The 16,779-nt window shown below is 42.9% G+C and overlaps 1 protein-coding gene across 4 annotated transcripts in view; it reads right to left on the reverse strand.

The window, feature by feature from the left end:
* Positions 1–16,779, reverse strand: part of trpm3 (transient receptor potential cation channel, subfamily M, member 3) — a 178,445-nt gene that overhangs the window by 101,312 nt on the left and 60,354 nt on the right. For all 4 annotated transcript variants that reach the window (XM_047381346.1, XM_047381345.1, XM_047381349.1 and 1 more), the window contains exons 4-5: positions 13,289–13,502; positions 7,594–7,718 (exon numbers count right to left, since the gene is read on the reverse strand). In XM_047381346.1, the coding sequence (XP_047237302.1) occupies positions 7,594–7,718; positions 13,289–13,502 (339 nt within the window). The remainder of the gene's footprint in view (positions 1–7,593; positions 7,719–13,288; positions 13,503–16,779) is intronic.

A 16,779-nucleotide genomic window follows, 5' to 3' on the forward strand; every position in this document is an offset into this window, starting at 1 on the left:
GATAGTAAATTCCCCTATTCTAAGGAAGCTGTAAAAAGCTAAAAGCCAGGCACTGGAGAGAAGAAATTTTAGATAGGATGAAGAAGGACCTGAACGGAGCACTAGGAGGAGATCTTTTAAGATGGAAAGAGTGGGTGTGAAAGTGAGCTGGTACGGTCCGGTACTGCGTACCACTAAAAGATTCTGCGTCTGTACGCAGTACCGGGAAGAGGGAAAAATGGCTCTCTGCTATGAAGCTGTCATCCAGAACCAATTATGGCTGCAAAAATTCACGAGCACACAAAGAATATCAGATCCGTTATCAATAGGCAGTCTAAAACATGACTTAATCTGTTTATAAATATAGCTTTTTCCCCCTCATTCCAAATTGCTTCTGAACTGTTCTGCTATGCTGGAGCCTCAATGCTCTTGCTTGGCTTCTCTCCCCTCGGAGCTCGAGGCTGTTGTGAACAGCCAACCTTTAAAACGAGCACCGCTACGTTTAATGTCTGTCTGCTCGCTGCTAAATACCGCAGTTAAAAGCAAAAAGAGAGTAACTAGTTGTGTTTCACGTTATTTTGCTGAATTACAACAACACAGCACAGCTCGAAAACACCGCTTATGACCAGAGGTTTCACATACACTACATGAGAGCGCGCTTATCTCCAAAACAGAGCGGTTGCCAAGGAGATTGATGCGTTCGATTTAATGGACTAGGAGATTTTACACAGGTGGTGCACAGACATAAAAAACCGCCGCTTGCATTAGGACAGAACGAACAATAAATCACTTACCATCTATAAACCTTGAAAACAACCGAACTGTCAAATGTTTAATTTAAATTAAATCAAAACTTGATCACAATATATATATATATATATATATATATATATATATACATCTACATATATCTACAGTACATACCAAAAGTTTGGACACACCTTCTCATTCAAATAGTTTTCCTTATTTTCATGACTATGAATATTGTAGCTTCACACTGAAGGCATCAAAACTATGAATTAACACATGTGGAATTATATACTGAACAAAAAAGTGTGAAACAACTGAAAATATGTCTTACATTCTAGGTTCTTCAAAGTAGACACCTTTTGCTTTGATTACTGCTCCGTACACTCTTGGCATTCTGTTGATGAGCTTCAAGAGCTAGTCACCTGAAATGGTTTTCCAACAGTCTTGAAGGAGTTCCCAGAGATGCTTAGCACTTGTTGGCCCTTTTGCCTTCACTCTGCGGTCCAGCTCACCCCAAACCATCTCGATTGGGTTCAGGTCCGGTGACTGTGGAGGCCAGGTCATCTGGCGCAGCACCCCGTCACTCTCCTTCTTGGTCAAATAGCCCTTACACAGCCTGGAGGTCTGTTTGGGGTCATTGTCCTGTTGAAAAATAAATGATGGTCCAACTAAACGCAAACCGGATGGAATAGCATGCCGCTGCAAGATGCTGTGGTAGCCATCTTGTTTCAGTATGCCTTCAATTTTGAATAAATCCCCAACAGTGTCACCAGCAAAGCACCTCCCACAACATCACACCTCCTCCTCCATGCTTCACGATGGGAACCAGGCATGTAGAGTCCATCTGTTCACCTCTTCTGTGCCGCACAAAGACACAGTGGTTGGAACCAAAGATCTCAAACATGGACTCATCAGACCAAAGCAAAGATTTCCACTGGTCTAATGTCCATTCCTTGTGTTCTTTAGCCCAAACAAGTCTCTTCTGCTTGTTGCCTGTCCTCAGCAGTGGTTTTCTAGCAGCTATTTTACCATGAAGACCTGATTCACACAGTCTCCTCTTAACAGTTGTTCTAGAGATGTGTCTGCTGCTAGAACTCTGTGTGGCATTGACCTGTTCTCTAAAATGAGCTGCTGTTAACCTGCAATTTCTGAGGCTGGTGACTCGGATGAACTTATCATCCGCAGCAGAGGTGACTCTTGGACGTCCTTTCCTGGGGTGGTCCTCATGTGAGCCAGTTTCTTTGTAGCGCTTGATGGTTTTTGCGACTGCACTTGGGGACACTTTCAAAGTTTTCCCAATTGTTCGGACTGACTGACCTTCATTTCTTAGAGTAATGATGGCCACTCGTTTTGCTCTACTTAGCTGCTTTTTTCTGGCTATAAAACAAATTTTAACAGTCTATTTAGTAGGACTATCAGCTGTGTACTGTATCCGCCTCCTGCACAACACAACTGATGGTTCCAACCCCATTTATAAGGTTAGAAATCCCACTTATTAAACCTGACAGGGCACACCTGTGAAGTGAAAACCATTTCAGGTGACTACCTCTTGAAGCTCATCAACAGAATGCCAAGAGTGTGTGTAGCAGTAATCAAAGCAAAAGGTGGCTACTTTGAAGAACCTAGAATATAAGACATATTTTCAGTTGTTTGACACTTTTTTGTTCAGTATATAATTCCACATGTATTAATTCATGGTTTTGATGCCTTCAGTATGAAGCTACAATATTCATAGTCATGAAAATAAAGACAACTCTTTGAATGAGAAGGTGTGTCCAAACTTTTGGTCTGTACTGTATATATATATATATATATATATATATATATATATATATATAGATATAGATATAGATATAGATATATATCTATATCTATATATATGTCCCTAGTGCCTCCCCAGCCCCGCCCTAGCTCCGCCCCTAAGTCCTGGCAAGAATTTAAAAGTACTTTCACCCCAGGGAAAGAGTGATAGGTCTCCTGGAATCTGGCTCAGGAATGCTATGATTTTTTAGACCTTTGAGTAAAAGTTTGATGGATGATTTGAGAAAAGGCTTGAAGTGGGTTCAAAAAGTGGCCTTTAGAAAATAATCTTATGCCGGCTAAGAAACTCTTAAAATAAGGGAGTTTGAAATCCCGGACATCAAAGCAATAAGTAATAAAAGCTAAGACTGTGGGAATGCAAACAGGGTAAAGAGGAATATTATGAGCGATGCAAAATTTTGAAAAAGTTTGCCAAGAAAAGGAATAAGACCTGAGAGTGGAGGGAGCAAAGCCTGAATTACAACAATAATTAGCTGATTGGAGTAAAGGAATGAGGGATGAGTTTAGTCTAGTATCAGGTCTTTGAGAGGTGGTATGTGTGTTGGATGAACATTGGCTGGAGGGCAGAGACGACTGAAGACCTGGAATTTTGAACGAGTAGGAGCATCGTAAGTGAGTTATGATGACCGGGAATATGGCAGGCAGTAATGATAAAATTGAGAGTTACAGCTTGCCAGGTGATGCGGCGCATGAAGGGCATGATTGACTTTGAAGAGGAGCGGCCTTTATTTATTACTTCCGATAGGGCTGCATTGTCGCATAAAGCGGCTATGCGTTTTCTTTTCATTGGTTGCCCCAGACGCAGCATGCAATAGTGATGGGGATTATTTCATAAGAGGCTGATGATTTCGATTGGGGAAAGAAAGGTGGCCAGATGCCAGCGAACCATGCATCCTGAAGAAATCCCCCAAAACCCACGTACGGAGCTGCGTCCGTGAACTAAATGGAAAGATATACCATTCCAATTCTGCAGGAGAGAGGACCAGAAAGACAGGTCAGATCGACAACCTCATCTAAAGAAACCGAATTCAGCAGAGAGGGGATGGAATTACCTAGATCCAAAAGGTGAGAAATAAAGGAGCAACCTTGGGGAATTATGAGCATTCCGGAATGCAATGTTTTGAGATGCCTTTGAGGAGAAGATAATACATAATGACTGTATAAGCTGGCAGTGGGCTCAGAAAGATGATGCCTGCTAAAAGGCTGCCGCTGTAGGGGAGCTTAAAACGATGGTGTTCAAACAATGAGTAATGAAAACTAGGACTGAATGTAAACAAAGTACGATAACGAGTTATTAGCAAGGTAAAATTTTCAAAGTTTTTCAAAGTTTTGACAGGCCAAGAAATAAGGTTTGAAAGTAGAAAGAGCTAGACCTGAGATAAAGCAGTGTTTGGCAGATTGGAGAGAAGACGGTGAGAGGAATAATCAGACTAGGGTCAAAGTAGGCTGATGGACAGAGACGGCGGAAGACCTGAAAATTTTAAACGAGACGGGGCATGAGCGACTGAATTAGAAACCTGGAACATGACTGGCAGAAATTATGAAGTTATTAGTTACAGCCAGCCAGGATTCGCCGGAGGTAAGAGCTACATCCGTGAAATGAACTTACTAATATTGACTGTACATAGATTGTTTAGTAAGAGTTTGTTATTTTGCAGCGGCAGTAATACAGTTTGAAAACACTTAGACCGGGACGGTGCTGTAAATCTATTGTCTCAAACTGAACAATGCAGCGCCAACCCGATATGCAGAAAGAAAGTGTGCTCCACCATTAGACGGGCTAAAATATAGATAAGATGTTTAATTAAACAGTAAATGGTTCCTTAGCGCCTGGTTAATAAAGGAAGGAGGTTGGTATAAATGTTCGAATGCGTAAATGAATATTTAGATATTCTACAGGTTGCTTTTAAAAGTACATCCCCCAGTAGAGGGAGCTAATACAAAGGTTTACTAGCTTTAATATAATAAGCTAAGTAAATTCACAGACAATTTAAATAATTTGCGTTGCATTTAATTATAATAGAAAGCGATGGTTACAAATTTAATAAATATACGTGGTAAAGGCTCTCAAGGGAAAGACTGTCAAGGAAAAATGGGGGTTGTAAATATTTAAGGTAAATAATTCATTTATGGTAAATAATAAGGCAAAAGATTTAAAGCAGGATATTGTTAGAGTTATTGAAGGTATTTACGTATATATATATATATATATATATATATATATATATTTTTTTTTTTATTTTTTTTTTTTATTTAGCTATAATGATGTGTTCCCATGCAAGGCTCTGACAACGAAAGGATTGAGAACCCTCCGATTGAGAGACCGTCTTTAACCGAGATGGTACAGACCGTAAAGAACTGAAACGAGGCCAACTGAGCCGCAGGAATCAGAGATAGCTTGCGTCATGACAAAATTTCAGTGGCGAGAATAAACCAGTCTAGGCAAACTCCTGACTGAGCGAGTGCGGATGCTGCTTTGGCAAAGAAGGATTTGTGATAAGATAGAAAAATCTGGAAGCCATGTTTAAAATGTAGGTTGACGATGAGAGAGGAATAGGTATCACGCTTATTCTATGCTCAGATAACAGAGCAGAAGACGTCTCTGAAATACTTAATGGCGGCCGGAAGCTCACCAAAGAGGATTCTTAGAAAGGTGGGGAGTAGATAATTTAAACACAGCATTAAAGCCATCAGGGAAAGCAAGACGGTGGTCAACCTCTGGAGATATTAAATGAGAGAAACCAGATTAATGAGCTGCCCCTGCAGGATTTGGAGCGGAGCCTGAGTGAGATGTTAGAATGCATGGGAGTATATGATCTACCTGAATGTAAAAGTGGAGTGGGAAACACAGTGTGCTTAAAGGGCATATGAATGAGGAAACAGTTGAGAAAAAAGAATGGAGGCGAACTCCTGGAGGAGCTGAGTAAAAGAATATATGAAGCTCTGGAGAGAATCCATGGACGAGATGAATGAAGCAGGGAAGATTGTGGGATGACTGGAGTAGAAGAACACATCGGAGCCTGGGGAGCGGGAAGATCGGTTTGAGAGACGAGATCAGAGGAGAACCACTGGAGAAGCCGGGCCGGGTGACGCGGTCGGAGCCGGGGTGAAGGCAGGGCGACCATGGCGACGCTTAGTAGGAGGAATGGAGGAGTTCTTAAGACGCTGTCCACATGCCCGGAGCTGAGACGAGGGGAAACGGGGCCATCAAGGCAGGAGGCCAGTTGAACGCTCCTACAAGCGGAGGAGGAGGAAGGAGGGCGGAATTTGTCACAAAACAGTGCGAGGAACCACCAAGTCGCCAGAAACTAGTTGGACATGTCGCAGCTGCTCGTCGAAGCTCAGAAGGAGAGCCGTGTCTTCCATGCAGAGGGTCTTTAAAAGTGATGCCCAGGGAGATGATTGGCTGAGGAGGAGTGCGGACCTGCCCTTGATTGGAGCAGCCAGTGAGGAGTGATTGGACGTAGCGGGGTGGTGAGTCTTCCATGTTGAATTTCACGTTTAAACTCCATTTCTCTCATGATCAAACAAAACTCAAGAGAATATATATGCCACTCAGGGTGTGTATAATGAGGCAGCCTGATAAACATAAAGATATGATTCAAAACACAGGCTTTCATCACATCCAATATATTTTAAAGAACTTTGATCAAAGAAGTACTGCAATAAATTTGTTCTTTTCCATGTTATTAGTATTGCAAATGGCAGTTGACAAAAAGAACAACATGTGGTCATTAAACCCTGTATTGGAGATGTTCTAAGCTTAGATGCCTAGGGAGAAACACACTTTAAACATTCCCTCCTTGTTTTCTGGGTTACCCTCTCCATGTTCTTTCTCATCTCCTATGTCTTTGTTTCTTTTAGGGATCTTTAGGAACTCCTGCAGATCTCCAAACTTCTTATTCTTTTCAAAAGTACAATATTCTTTACTGTTTATCAGCATTGTTTGAGCTCTGCACTGTAAAATCAGCTCATATGAGCCCTCCAAACATTCGTCAGGTCCCTCCTATACATTGTTTATGCCAGAACATTGTGCTTTTTCAGATTCCAAATTTCAGAGCTTTCAGTGTTTTTTTAATGATTTCAAATGGACGGACGTCTATCCATTGTCTATTATTATGCATGATCTGGTTGCAAAGTTTTAACTTTCCTTTCCCAAGTGACTCTCTACAGCCCATTCTGGAGTCCCCCCACCAATCTCTCAGTCTACCCCGGGGTCTCCTTTCTATGGGATGTGTTTGGAAAACCTCCTAAAAGAAGCAACAAGGAAGCATCCTGATCAGATACCTGAATCACCCAGATGACTTCTTTTTTGATCTGGAGCACCATCTTCTGCAAGCTCTTCCTATTACCTCTAAGACTGAGACCTTTTTACACTTATTAGATCTTAAATCCAAACCAGACCCTGATGCAATCAAACTATCAATTATTTTACACCACACATTTATTTTACTACTAAAACAAGACCAAATTACACTGCTGACATTTAAAAATAATGAGAGTTTCCCAGACACCGGAGCATTGCGAACTGGAGTGGTGCCTAACGATACGAGGTAAAGTCATCTCATCATTAGGTGCACGGTTAAGACTAATCAAGTGAGAAAATAAGTCCCTCAGCATTCTGTCATCCTATTTTAGCTCAGCTTGACTTGTTCAGTAGAGCACAGTGTACCACATTCTGATGAAATCTTAGCTAAAACGTCACAGTGAATCCCAGAAATGTAACGAGTCAGCATGAGCTCCGCAGTCTTATTAGGATTTGCCATCTGTGCAACTCACTGTGAATGAGTGTTTATCACAGTTCGGACTGCCTAACTCAGCAGCTCGGTTAATAGGCTGAACCCTGGTGCAAAGGTCTAATAGGCACAGGAGCTAATAATAAAAACACGTTTCCTTTAAAAAACCTGCAAAATATTAGTGTTTTACAACATGTTGATTGTCGTGTAACAGTTCACACATTTAGTTGAATACAATAGACACACAAATGGTTGCTAAAGCATGAAAGTTCCTATTGAGTAATTGTTAAGCTTGGCTGAGACTTACATCTTTGCCAACAAGGTCCTCCTGATTTTCTACAATGCCCCATGGAGCTATACCAATGGTGCAGATTTTGCCTCTTGACTTGGAGGCGTGGTCTTTCAGTGCATCCCCCACGTGGCGGATCACCCCTGTGTTTATAAGATTCAGAGAGACAGAGAAAAAGAGATGTTTTGTCACAATCAATTAACAGCTTAATGTCACGATCATGGATGCTGTTGTGATATTTCAACAGGACCTGTTAGGAGCAAAGGATACATGTGAAAAGACATCCACACGGGCTTACACACACTTCTTCAAGCATCTAGGTGTCATCCTCAGGGGAGCAGCAGTCAGACCTGGAGGCCATCTTATCACATTTTTCCAGCTGACATTCATTCTTTCTCCACCTCCATCCACTGTCCGTCCAATTCAGCCACCCATCCATTATTCAAGCTTCTCTCTTGCTTCTGTACCCATTCTGTCACTAAATCGTATGTTCAATTCCTTTTTGTATTCAAGAGTGGGCATCCTCCATCACTCAATACTGTACCATTTTCTGTTTGCCAGTTTTCTTCTGTGCTATTAAAGATTACAACCCCCGCTGTTTTTCTATCATCAACTCCACTAAAATAAATCTTTATTTAATAAAAAAGAATATGTTCCTGAGAAGCAATGAAAAAACAGAAGCTAAAGCGATCTAATGTACTGCACACAAAGGTAAGGGTATATCAAAACATTTCTCAAATGCAATGTCAATACTACCTCCTAGTTAAAAGTTCAAGAGCAAAGAAATGAGTTCTCTATGTGCCAAAAATGGACAAGCATTTGAGTCAATCTATATCATTAAAGTTGCATGATGGAAAATGAAAACCAACCAGTTATGGTTAGATGTTTTCATACAACCATCATCAAAATGGCTGTTGATGATTTATTTATACTGTACTTTTTGAGAATGGAATGATAATACAACAAACATCTTTCAGGAGTTTTAAGTAAACAAGTAAAACATTTGTGTGGATTTTCTTAGGGGGCCAGATGTTTACATACAGACCTCCCTCAGCCTCCCTGGTAAGGCCTACGCCAGGGTATTGGAGAGGAGAGTCCGGTAGTTGAACCCCGGCTTCAGGAGGAGCAGTGTGGTTTTTGTCCCGGCGTGGAACACTGGACCAGTTCTATACCCTCTACATGGTACTCGAGGGTTCATGGGAGTTTGCCCAACCGGTCCACATGTGTTTTGTGGACCTGGAGAAAGCATTTAACTGTGTCCCTTGTGATGCCCTGTGGGGGACTCCAGGAGTATGGAATCAGGGGCCCTTTACTAGGGGCCATCCGGTCTCTGTACAAGCGGAGCAGGAGTTTGATTCGCATTGCCGGCACTAAGTCGGACCTGTTCCCGGTGCATGTTGGACTCCGGCAGGGCTGCCCTTTGTCACCGGTCCTGTACATAACTTTTATGGGCAGGATTTCTAGGCGCAGCCAAGGACCGGAGGGGGTCTGGTTTGGGGACCAGAGGATTTCGTCTCTTCTTTTTGCAGATGACATGGTCCTGCTGGCCCCCTCTAGCCAAGACCTACAGCATGCAATGGGGCGGTTTGCAGCCGAGTGTGAAGCGGCTGGGATGAAGATCAGCTCCTCCAAGTCCGAGGCCATGGTTCTTGACCGGAAAAGGGTGGCTTGTCCTCTTCAGGTTGGAGGGGAGTTCCTGCCTCAAGTGGAGGAGTTTAAGTAACTCGGGGTCTTGTTCACGAGTGAGGGAAGAATGGAGCGGGAGATCGACAGAGGGATCGGTGCGGCAGCCACAGTAATGGGGGCGCTGTGCCGGTCCTTTGTGGAAAGAGAGAGCTGAGCCGAAAAGCGAAGCTCTCGATTTACCGGTCAGTCTACGTTCCTACCCTCACCTATGGCCATGAACTTTGGGTCATGACCGAAAGAACGAGATCCCGGATACAAGCGGCTGAAATGAGCTTCCTCCGTAGGGTGGCCGGGCCCTCCCTTAAAGAAAGGGTAAGGAGCTCAGCCATCTGGGAGGGGCTCAGAGTAGAGCCGCTGCTCCTCCACATCGAGAGGAGACAGTTGAGGTGGCTCGCGCATCTATACCGGATGCCTCCTGGACGCCTTCCTCGGGAGGTGTTCCAGGCACGTCCCACCGGGAGGAGACCTAGGGGACGGCTGGAGGAACTATGTCTCTCAGCTGGCCTGGGAACGCCTTGGGCTCCCCCCAGAGGAGCTGGAAGAGGTGTCTGGGGAGAGGGACGTATGGGCGTCTCTGCTGAGCCCCCCCGACCCGGTCCCGGATAAAGCGGAAGACAACGAGTACGAGTACGAGCTCTAATATATTCAAACAAGCGCACCAATAGCTGGATAAACATTTTTTATTCAAGTTGCAGAGAAACCACACCTTGTAATGACTGATGCAAAGCCTTGGGATAATTCTGCTAGGATTTTTCACAACTCTATCTGTCATGGACCACTCCCCTCTTTTTTGAGGGGACAGCATATTTACACTGTTATACAATTTTTACACTGACTATTTCACATTGTATCAAAGTGCCGTATCTGCACGTTTTGTCCCATGAAAAGATAAATTTAAATATTTACAAACAAATGAGGGCTGTACTCACTTTTGTGAGATACTGTATTTGCTTTCCAGAGGAATTCAGAAACTTAACATTGTGTTACACTGAACAAAATATAGATGGTGATGGTATAAGTTGAAATTGTTCCTTCACAGATTTGCTTCCCATGCCTGAAACCACATTAGGTACTTTTTTGTTTTCTATGGCATGTCACGTGTATGTATGTACCATACATACCATACATACTATATGTATGTACATATGTATGTACATACATACATATGTACATATGTATGTACCATATGGCATGTCACAGACATAAAACCCCAATGCTTTTGTGGCAATTTCTGGTGATTTTAACCATGCTTCACTCTCTGCTACACTTCCAATGTTTCAACAGTTTGTCAGCTGCTCCACCAGAGAAAACAAAACATTGTATTTGTTTTATGCAAATGTCAAGGACTCATAGATCTCTACAGCAAGACCTCCTCTAGGCAAATCAGATCACAATCTTGTTTCTCTCTGCTCGAAATATAAGCCCCTTGTTCAGAGGCAACCTGTAATAAAGAGGACTATGAGAAAATGGTCACAGGAAGCTGAAGAAGCTCTGCAAGGTTGCTTTGAGGCTACAGACTGGGACGCACTGTGCCAGCCACATGGAGAGGACATCAATGCCATGACTGAGTGTGTAACCGACTATATAAACTTCTGTGTGGATAACATCATTCCCACCAGAACCGTGAGATGCTTCCCCAATAACAAACCTTGGATCACCAGTGACCTGAAGGACCTGCTTAACAAGAAAAAAAGAGCCTTCAGAGAGGGAGACAGAGAATTATTGAGGAGTATACAGAAGCAACTTAAAGTCAAGATAAGAGACAGCAAGGAGGTGTACAAGAAGAAGCTGGAGAGCAAGCTCCAGCAAAACAATATCAGAGATGTGTGGACAGGGATGAAGAAGATCACAGGCTTCAAGCAGAAGGATGATCAGACCGATGGAGGTCTGGACAGAGCCAATGAACTGAACACATTCTTCAATAGGTTCAGTTCAGAAACAAGCTTCACATCCTCCTCTCCTGCTCACAGCCAAACAGACATTCCACCTTCCTTTGACCCACAGGACCCACGGCTGTCCAGTAACACCTCACATTTTTTATCTTCCACCTCAGCCCTAGACCCTTCTGCTTCTACATGTTTGCCTTCAACCATATCAGAAGATGCTGATGCTTCCTTTGCTTCCCCCTTCCACCTGTGTGTCTCAAGAAGTCAGGTGGAGATGCAACAGGAGAGACTGAATCGGAAAAAGGCTGCAGGTCCAGATCATGTCAGCCCTAGAGTCCTGAAGGCACTGTGTAGAGCAGCTCTGTGGGATTCTGCAGCACCTCTTCAACCTTAGCCTGGCCCAGAAGAAGGTTCCAGTGTTGTGGAAGACCTCCTGTCTTGTTCCGGTACCAAAGAAAACTCACCCATCAGTCCTCAATGACTATAGACCTGTTGCCCTGACATCTCACATCATGAAGGTCCTAGAGAGACTCCTGTTGGCCCACCTGAGTAAGCAAACAGTAAACCATCAGGACCCCTTCAGTTTGCTTATTGCTGTGGAGTTGGAGTTGAAGATGCCATCATACACCTGCTTCAACAAACCCACTGTCATCTGAACAAACCCAACAGCACTGCGACCATCATGTTCTTTGATTTCTCCACTGCATTTAACACAATGCAACCTGATTTGCTTTGTCAGAAACTCCAGAAGACTCAGGTGGAGGCCTCAACAATCTCCTGGATCAAAGACTACCTGACAAACAGACCACAGTTTGTGAGACTGAAGGGTTGTGAGTCTAACCAGGTAGTCAGCAGCACAGGAGCACCACAGGGGACTGTACTCTCACCATTCCTTTTCACTCTGTACACCTCAGCCTTCCAGTACAAGACAGACTCTTGTCATCTGCAGAAATACTCGGATGATTCTGCAGTCGTGGGGTGGATCAGAGATGGACAAGAAGCTGAGTACAGGAAGGTGGTGGACCGCTTTGTGGCATGGTGTGGAAACAATCATCTCATTTTGAACGTGACTAAAACAAAGGAGATGATTGTAGATTTTAAGAGAAACAGGAATAAGTCAAAAACTATTTTATCATGGGAGAAGAAGTGGAGGTGGTGGAGGAGTACAAATACCTCGGTGTTCACCTGGACAACAGACTAGAGTGGAGATGCAACTGTGAAGCCATCTACAAGAAAGGACAGAGCAGACTGTACGTCTTGAGGAAGCTTAGGTTCTTTGGTGTTTGCAGCAAGATTCTGCATATCTTCTATAAGTCTGTTGTGGAGAGTGTGATCTCTTCTGCCATCATCTGCTGGGGAAGCAGCATCAGAGCCAGGGACTTAAAAAAGCTCAACAAGCTGATAAAAAATGCTGGCTCTGTTCTGGGGACTCCTCTGGAACCTCTGGAGATCATTGTAGAAAGACGGATTCTTCATAAAATGAAGAACATTATGGAGAATCCTGAGCATCCTCTTCAACAACAGAGTGTCTTCAGTCAGAGGCTTCTTCAGATGTGCTGTAAGACGGAGCGCTACAGGAGATCCTTCCTGCCCACAGCCATCAGCATCTACAACGGCTCTTTGAGGAAACCCTCATAATGAGCTACAACATTTAATTTCCCTTTGGGATTAATAAAGTATTTTTGAATTGAATTGAATGAAGTTGTGACTTTTATGCTTAAAAATAAGCCATTTAGTCTGATTGACATTAATTTAATTCAGTGTCCTTTAATTAATAAATCAGTGGTATCACTTCATGTGTCTGGTGCTTTAAGTGTGAGTTGAGTGAGCACGATCCGCAAACCACCCACTGAGCGATATGACAGGGATCCAGTGGTTCATCATCCTGAGAGCTCATTCTGGCTTGACAAAGAGCTCTTTAATAGCTAATCATTCATGTGAAACATTTCTACATACTCATCATACTCCTGCTGGAAGTGCCCACTTCATTTGTGAAATGAGTGTTTGGCTGTACAGTGCAAGTGACTTTCAATATGGAAAGCTTTTTATTTTATTTATTTTGTTAAATTCTGGATATTTTACAAACAGAAATGACTTTCATTTATTTTTTTTAGTTTAGTTAGTCTTGTTTTTTTTTTTACCTGTGTTAACACCTCCTGTAAATATCCAGGCCCCTGTTGTCATGGCTGCCTTGATGAGCCCTTTGCCAAAGACCTGCTTGAGCTTAGGCTGTAACTCGAAGTTCTGTAGGCCTCCATGGACTGAGATGAGCAGCTTAGGAAGCTCCAGCTGCCACTCCTTGGTCATCAGGTGGAGCAGCAGGTCAGGCTTGGTGTCATAAGACACCCGCACATACTGTAAATAAAGCATAATAAACATGGTCTAAGCAGATTTAAGGTGTTTTGTATTGTATTAACATCTCTTGAATGTTTCATACTTTTTTATGTTACAACCATAAACTTCAATGACAAGTGGAATAGAAACAAAAAATTGTTTTATTTTTTATGTTTACAAATAAAAATCTGAAATGTGAGGGGGGTAATTGTATTCAGCCACCTTTAATCTAATATCTCTAAACGAAAGTGAGTGCAACCAATGGCCTTCCTCATTCATCTAATTAGTAAACGGAAAAAACTGTCCGTCAGTCTCAGGCTATGTGAGGACCTCAGACTTCAGGGCATTTCGCAGAGCTCTGTTCAGTGCGTCATCCGAGAATGAAAAGAGAAGTGTACAACTGCAAACCTACCAAGACAAAGCCATCAACCTAAATGCACAGGTCGTGGAAGGGGAGCATTAATCATAGTAGCCAGAAGAACCATGATACATTGGTGGAGCTGCAGAAGTCCACAGCACAGTGAGGAAAGCTTTCAAAGAACAACCATTAACTACTCACTCCAGAAATCCGGCCATTATGAAACAGTGGCAAAATAAAAGCTATTGTTGAAAAGACAAGCCACAAGAAGTCCAATTTGCAGTTTGCCACAAACCATAAAGAGTAGTGGTCTCCAATCGTATTCCTTTGGGCCCAATTTCCTGCATGTTTTCAGTGTGTGCTCCAGCACACCTAACTGAATTGATTACATTACCTCGTTATTATGTCATAAAGAGGCACAGAAGCCTGCTCATCAGCCATTCATTTAAGTCAGGTGTGTGGCAGCAGGGAAATACAGAAGTATAGCAGTAACATGACAAATTGTGAAAAGGTTCGAGGGGCGTAAATACTTTTGCTCTGTAAACACTGTTATAGAGATTATATGTAAAAGACAAAAGATAACAATGAAGGTATAACATTAAAACATTTCTTGGACCTGACATTTTATTTTTATTTATTTATTATTCTTTTGTTCATATTATTATCATAGATGGAAATTGTGTGGATAAAATATACCACTAGATTGCTTTATGGATTGAACATTTATTCAGATAAGAATTATCTCACAGTGTCCTGTGAAGATATGTTACTGATTTAAAGCAATAACTATTTTTATTTCTATATTAGCTACAATAATTTAAATAATTTTGTTGTGTTGTTAAGGAACCTGCTTGTTATCTTGTTTGATTGAGTAACTTACAATAAACTACAAGGTAAGATAGATAAAGTGTCCTAATACGTTCTTGCATAATTTATGTGTTTTGCAGTATAACAAATATGAAAAATCTTAACTGGCCAAACAATCTGAACAATGCTTATCTATATTTATCTAACAAAGCCTTTATGTGACTGCTGTACCCGAAAATGTATTTCACACACCCACACATCTAACATTTTCTTTTCTTTGCCAGTGCTGCCAACCTAGAGTCTATTTATATTCTGTTTTCATACAAAATAGAAATAGATTATTTTACTTCTCTTCTTTGTTCCATCACTATCTCAACTAACGATACAAAACAATTGCTATTTTTAAATCTTTTTGTTTATTTCCAATGTTGAACCAGATGGATTTCATGACTGGGTTTAAAAGGCTGAGTGCCTGCATGGCTTCCTGTACTTTTCTAGGCAGGCTAGGAACAGACTAACAAAAGAGATCAAAGCAGCCAAGAGAAGCTACAGTGAGAAGCTAAAGAACAGCCTTTCAACTGGGGATACTTTGGCTGTATGGACTGGTCTGAGAAACCTGACTGCCTACAGGAGCCTCCCCACCCATCCTGAACAGAATCCTTGCCTGGCTAACCGTCTGAATGGCTTCTACTGCAGACATGACAGGAAGTCGTTCACGCCTCAAATCATCTCCTCCACATCTCATTCAGGAACAAATTCGACCCGTAAAAGAACCAACCTCCTACCTTCAGATCCTCTGCCTGCACTAAAGATCTCCGAGGAAGAGGTAAACAGGCTCTTTCAGTGCATGAAAACAAAGAAAGCTGGAGGACCTGATAACATCTCCCCATCATGCCTAAAAGCCTGTGCAAATCAACTCGCCCCGATCTTCACCCGGATCTTCAACAAGTCACTGGAGACGTGTGAGGTCCCCTCCTGCCTCAAACGATCCATCAACATCCCGGTGCCCAAGAAACCCACCATCCTAGGATTAACTGACTACAGGCCTGTAGCCCTGCCGTCTGTGGTCATGAAATCCTTTGAGCGGCTGGTGTTGAAGTATCTGAAAGACATCAGAGGCCCCCTGCTGGACCCCTGCAATTTGCTAACCGAGCAAACAGGTCGGCAGATGATGCTGTCAACTTAGGCCTACACTTCATCCTGTAACACCTCGACGGTCCAGGAACGTACGCCAGGATCCTGTTTGTAGACTTCAGCTCGGCCTTCAACACCTCAATACCAAACATCCTCCACCAGAAGCTCACCCAGCTCAACGTCCCAGCCTCCGCCTGTCAGTGGATCAACAGCTCAGCGGACCCGTCCGTGAAACTCCTGAAGTTTGGAGATGACACCACTGTAATTGGACTGATCCAGGACGGATATGAGTCTGCATACAGACAGGAAGTGGATCGGCTGGTACACTGGTGCGGTCAGAACTACCTTGAACTCAACTCACTCAAGACTGTGGAAATGGTGGTGGACTTTCGGAGAACACCACCCATATACACCCCTCTCACCATCCTTAACAACACCACGTCGGCTGTGGACCACTTCAGGTTCTTAGGAACCACCATTTCTGAGGACCTGAGATGGTCTTCACACATAGACACTGTTTGAAAGAAGGCCCAGCAGAGACTGTACTTCCTGAGGCAACTCAAGAAGTTCAACCTTCCACAGGAGCTGCTGGTCATCTTGTACACTGCCATCATTCAGTCTGTCCTGTCTTCATCCATCTCAGTGTGGTTTGGCTCATCCAACAAACAGGACAGGTCCAGACTGCAACGAATAATCAGGACTGCAGAGAGAATAATCAGGGCTGACCTTCCCTCCATCCAGGACTTGTACAGGTCTAGGGCCAGAAAAAGAGCTGCAAAAATCTCTGCAGACCCCACACACCCTGCACATAAACTGTTTAGAGTTTTACCTTCAGGCCGCTGCTACAGAGCACTGTTCACTAAAACCAGCCGCCACAGAGATAGTTTCTTCCCCCAGGCTGTTTCTCTGTTGAACATTCAATAGAGTACAAAACAACAGCATACAGATGTTGCAAATGCACCTTTTTATTTATATATTTGTATATTGTATATATGTATA

This window comes from Girardinichthys multiradiatus, chromosome 12 (assembly GCF_021462225.1).
Source record: "Girardinichthys multiradiatus isolate DD_20200921_A chromosome 12, DD_fGirMul_XY1, whole genome shotgun sequence".
In the NCBI taxonomy this organism is placed as follows: Eukaryota; Metazoa; Chordata; class Actinopteri; order Cyprinodontiformes; family Goodeidae; genus Girardinichthys; species Girardinichthys multiradiatus.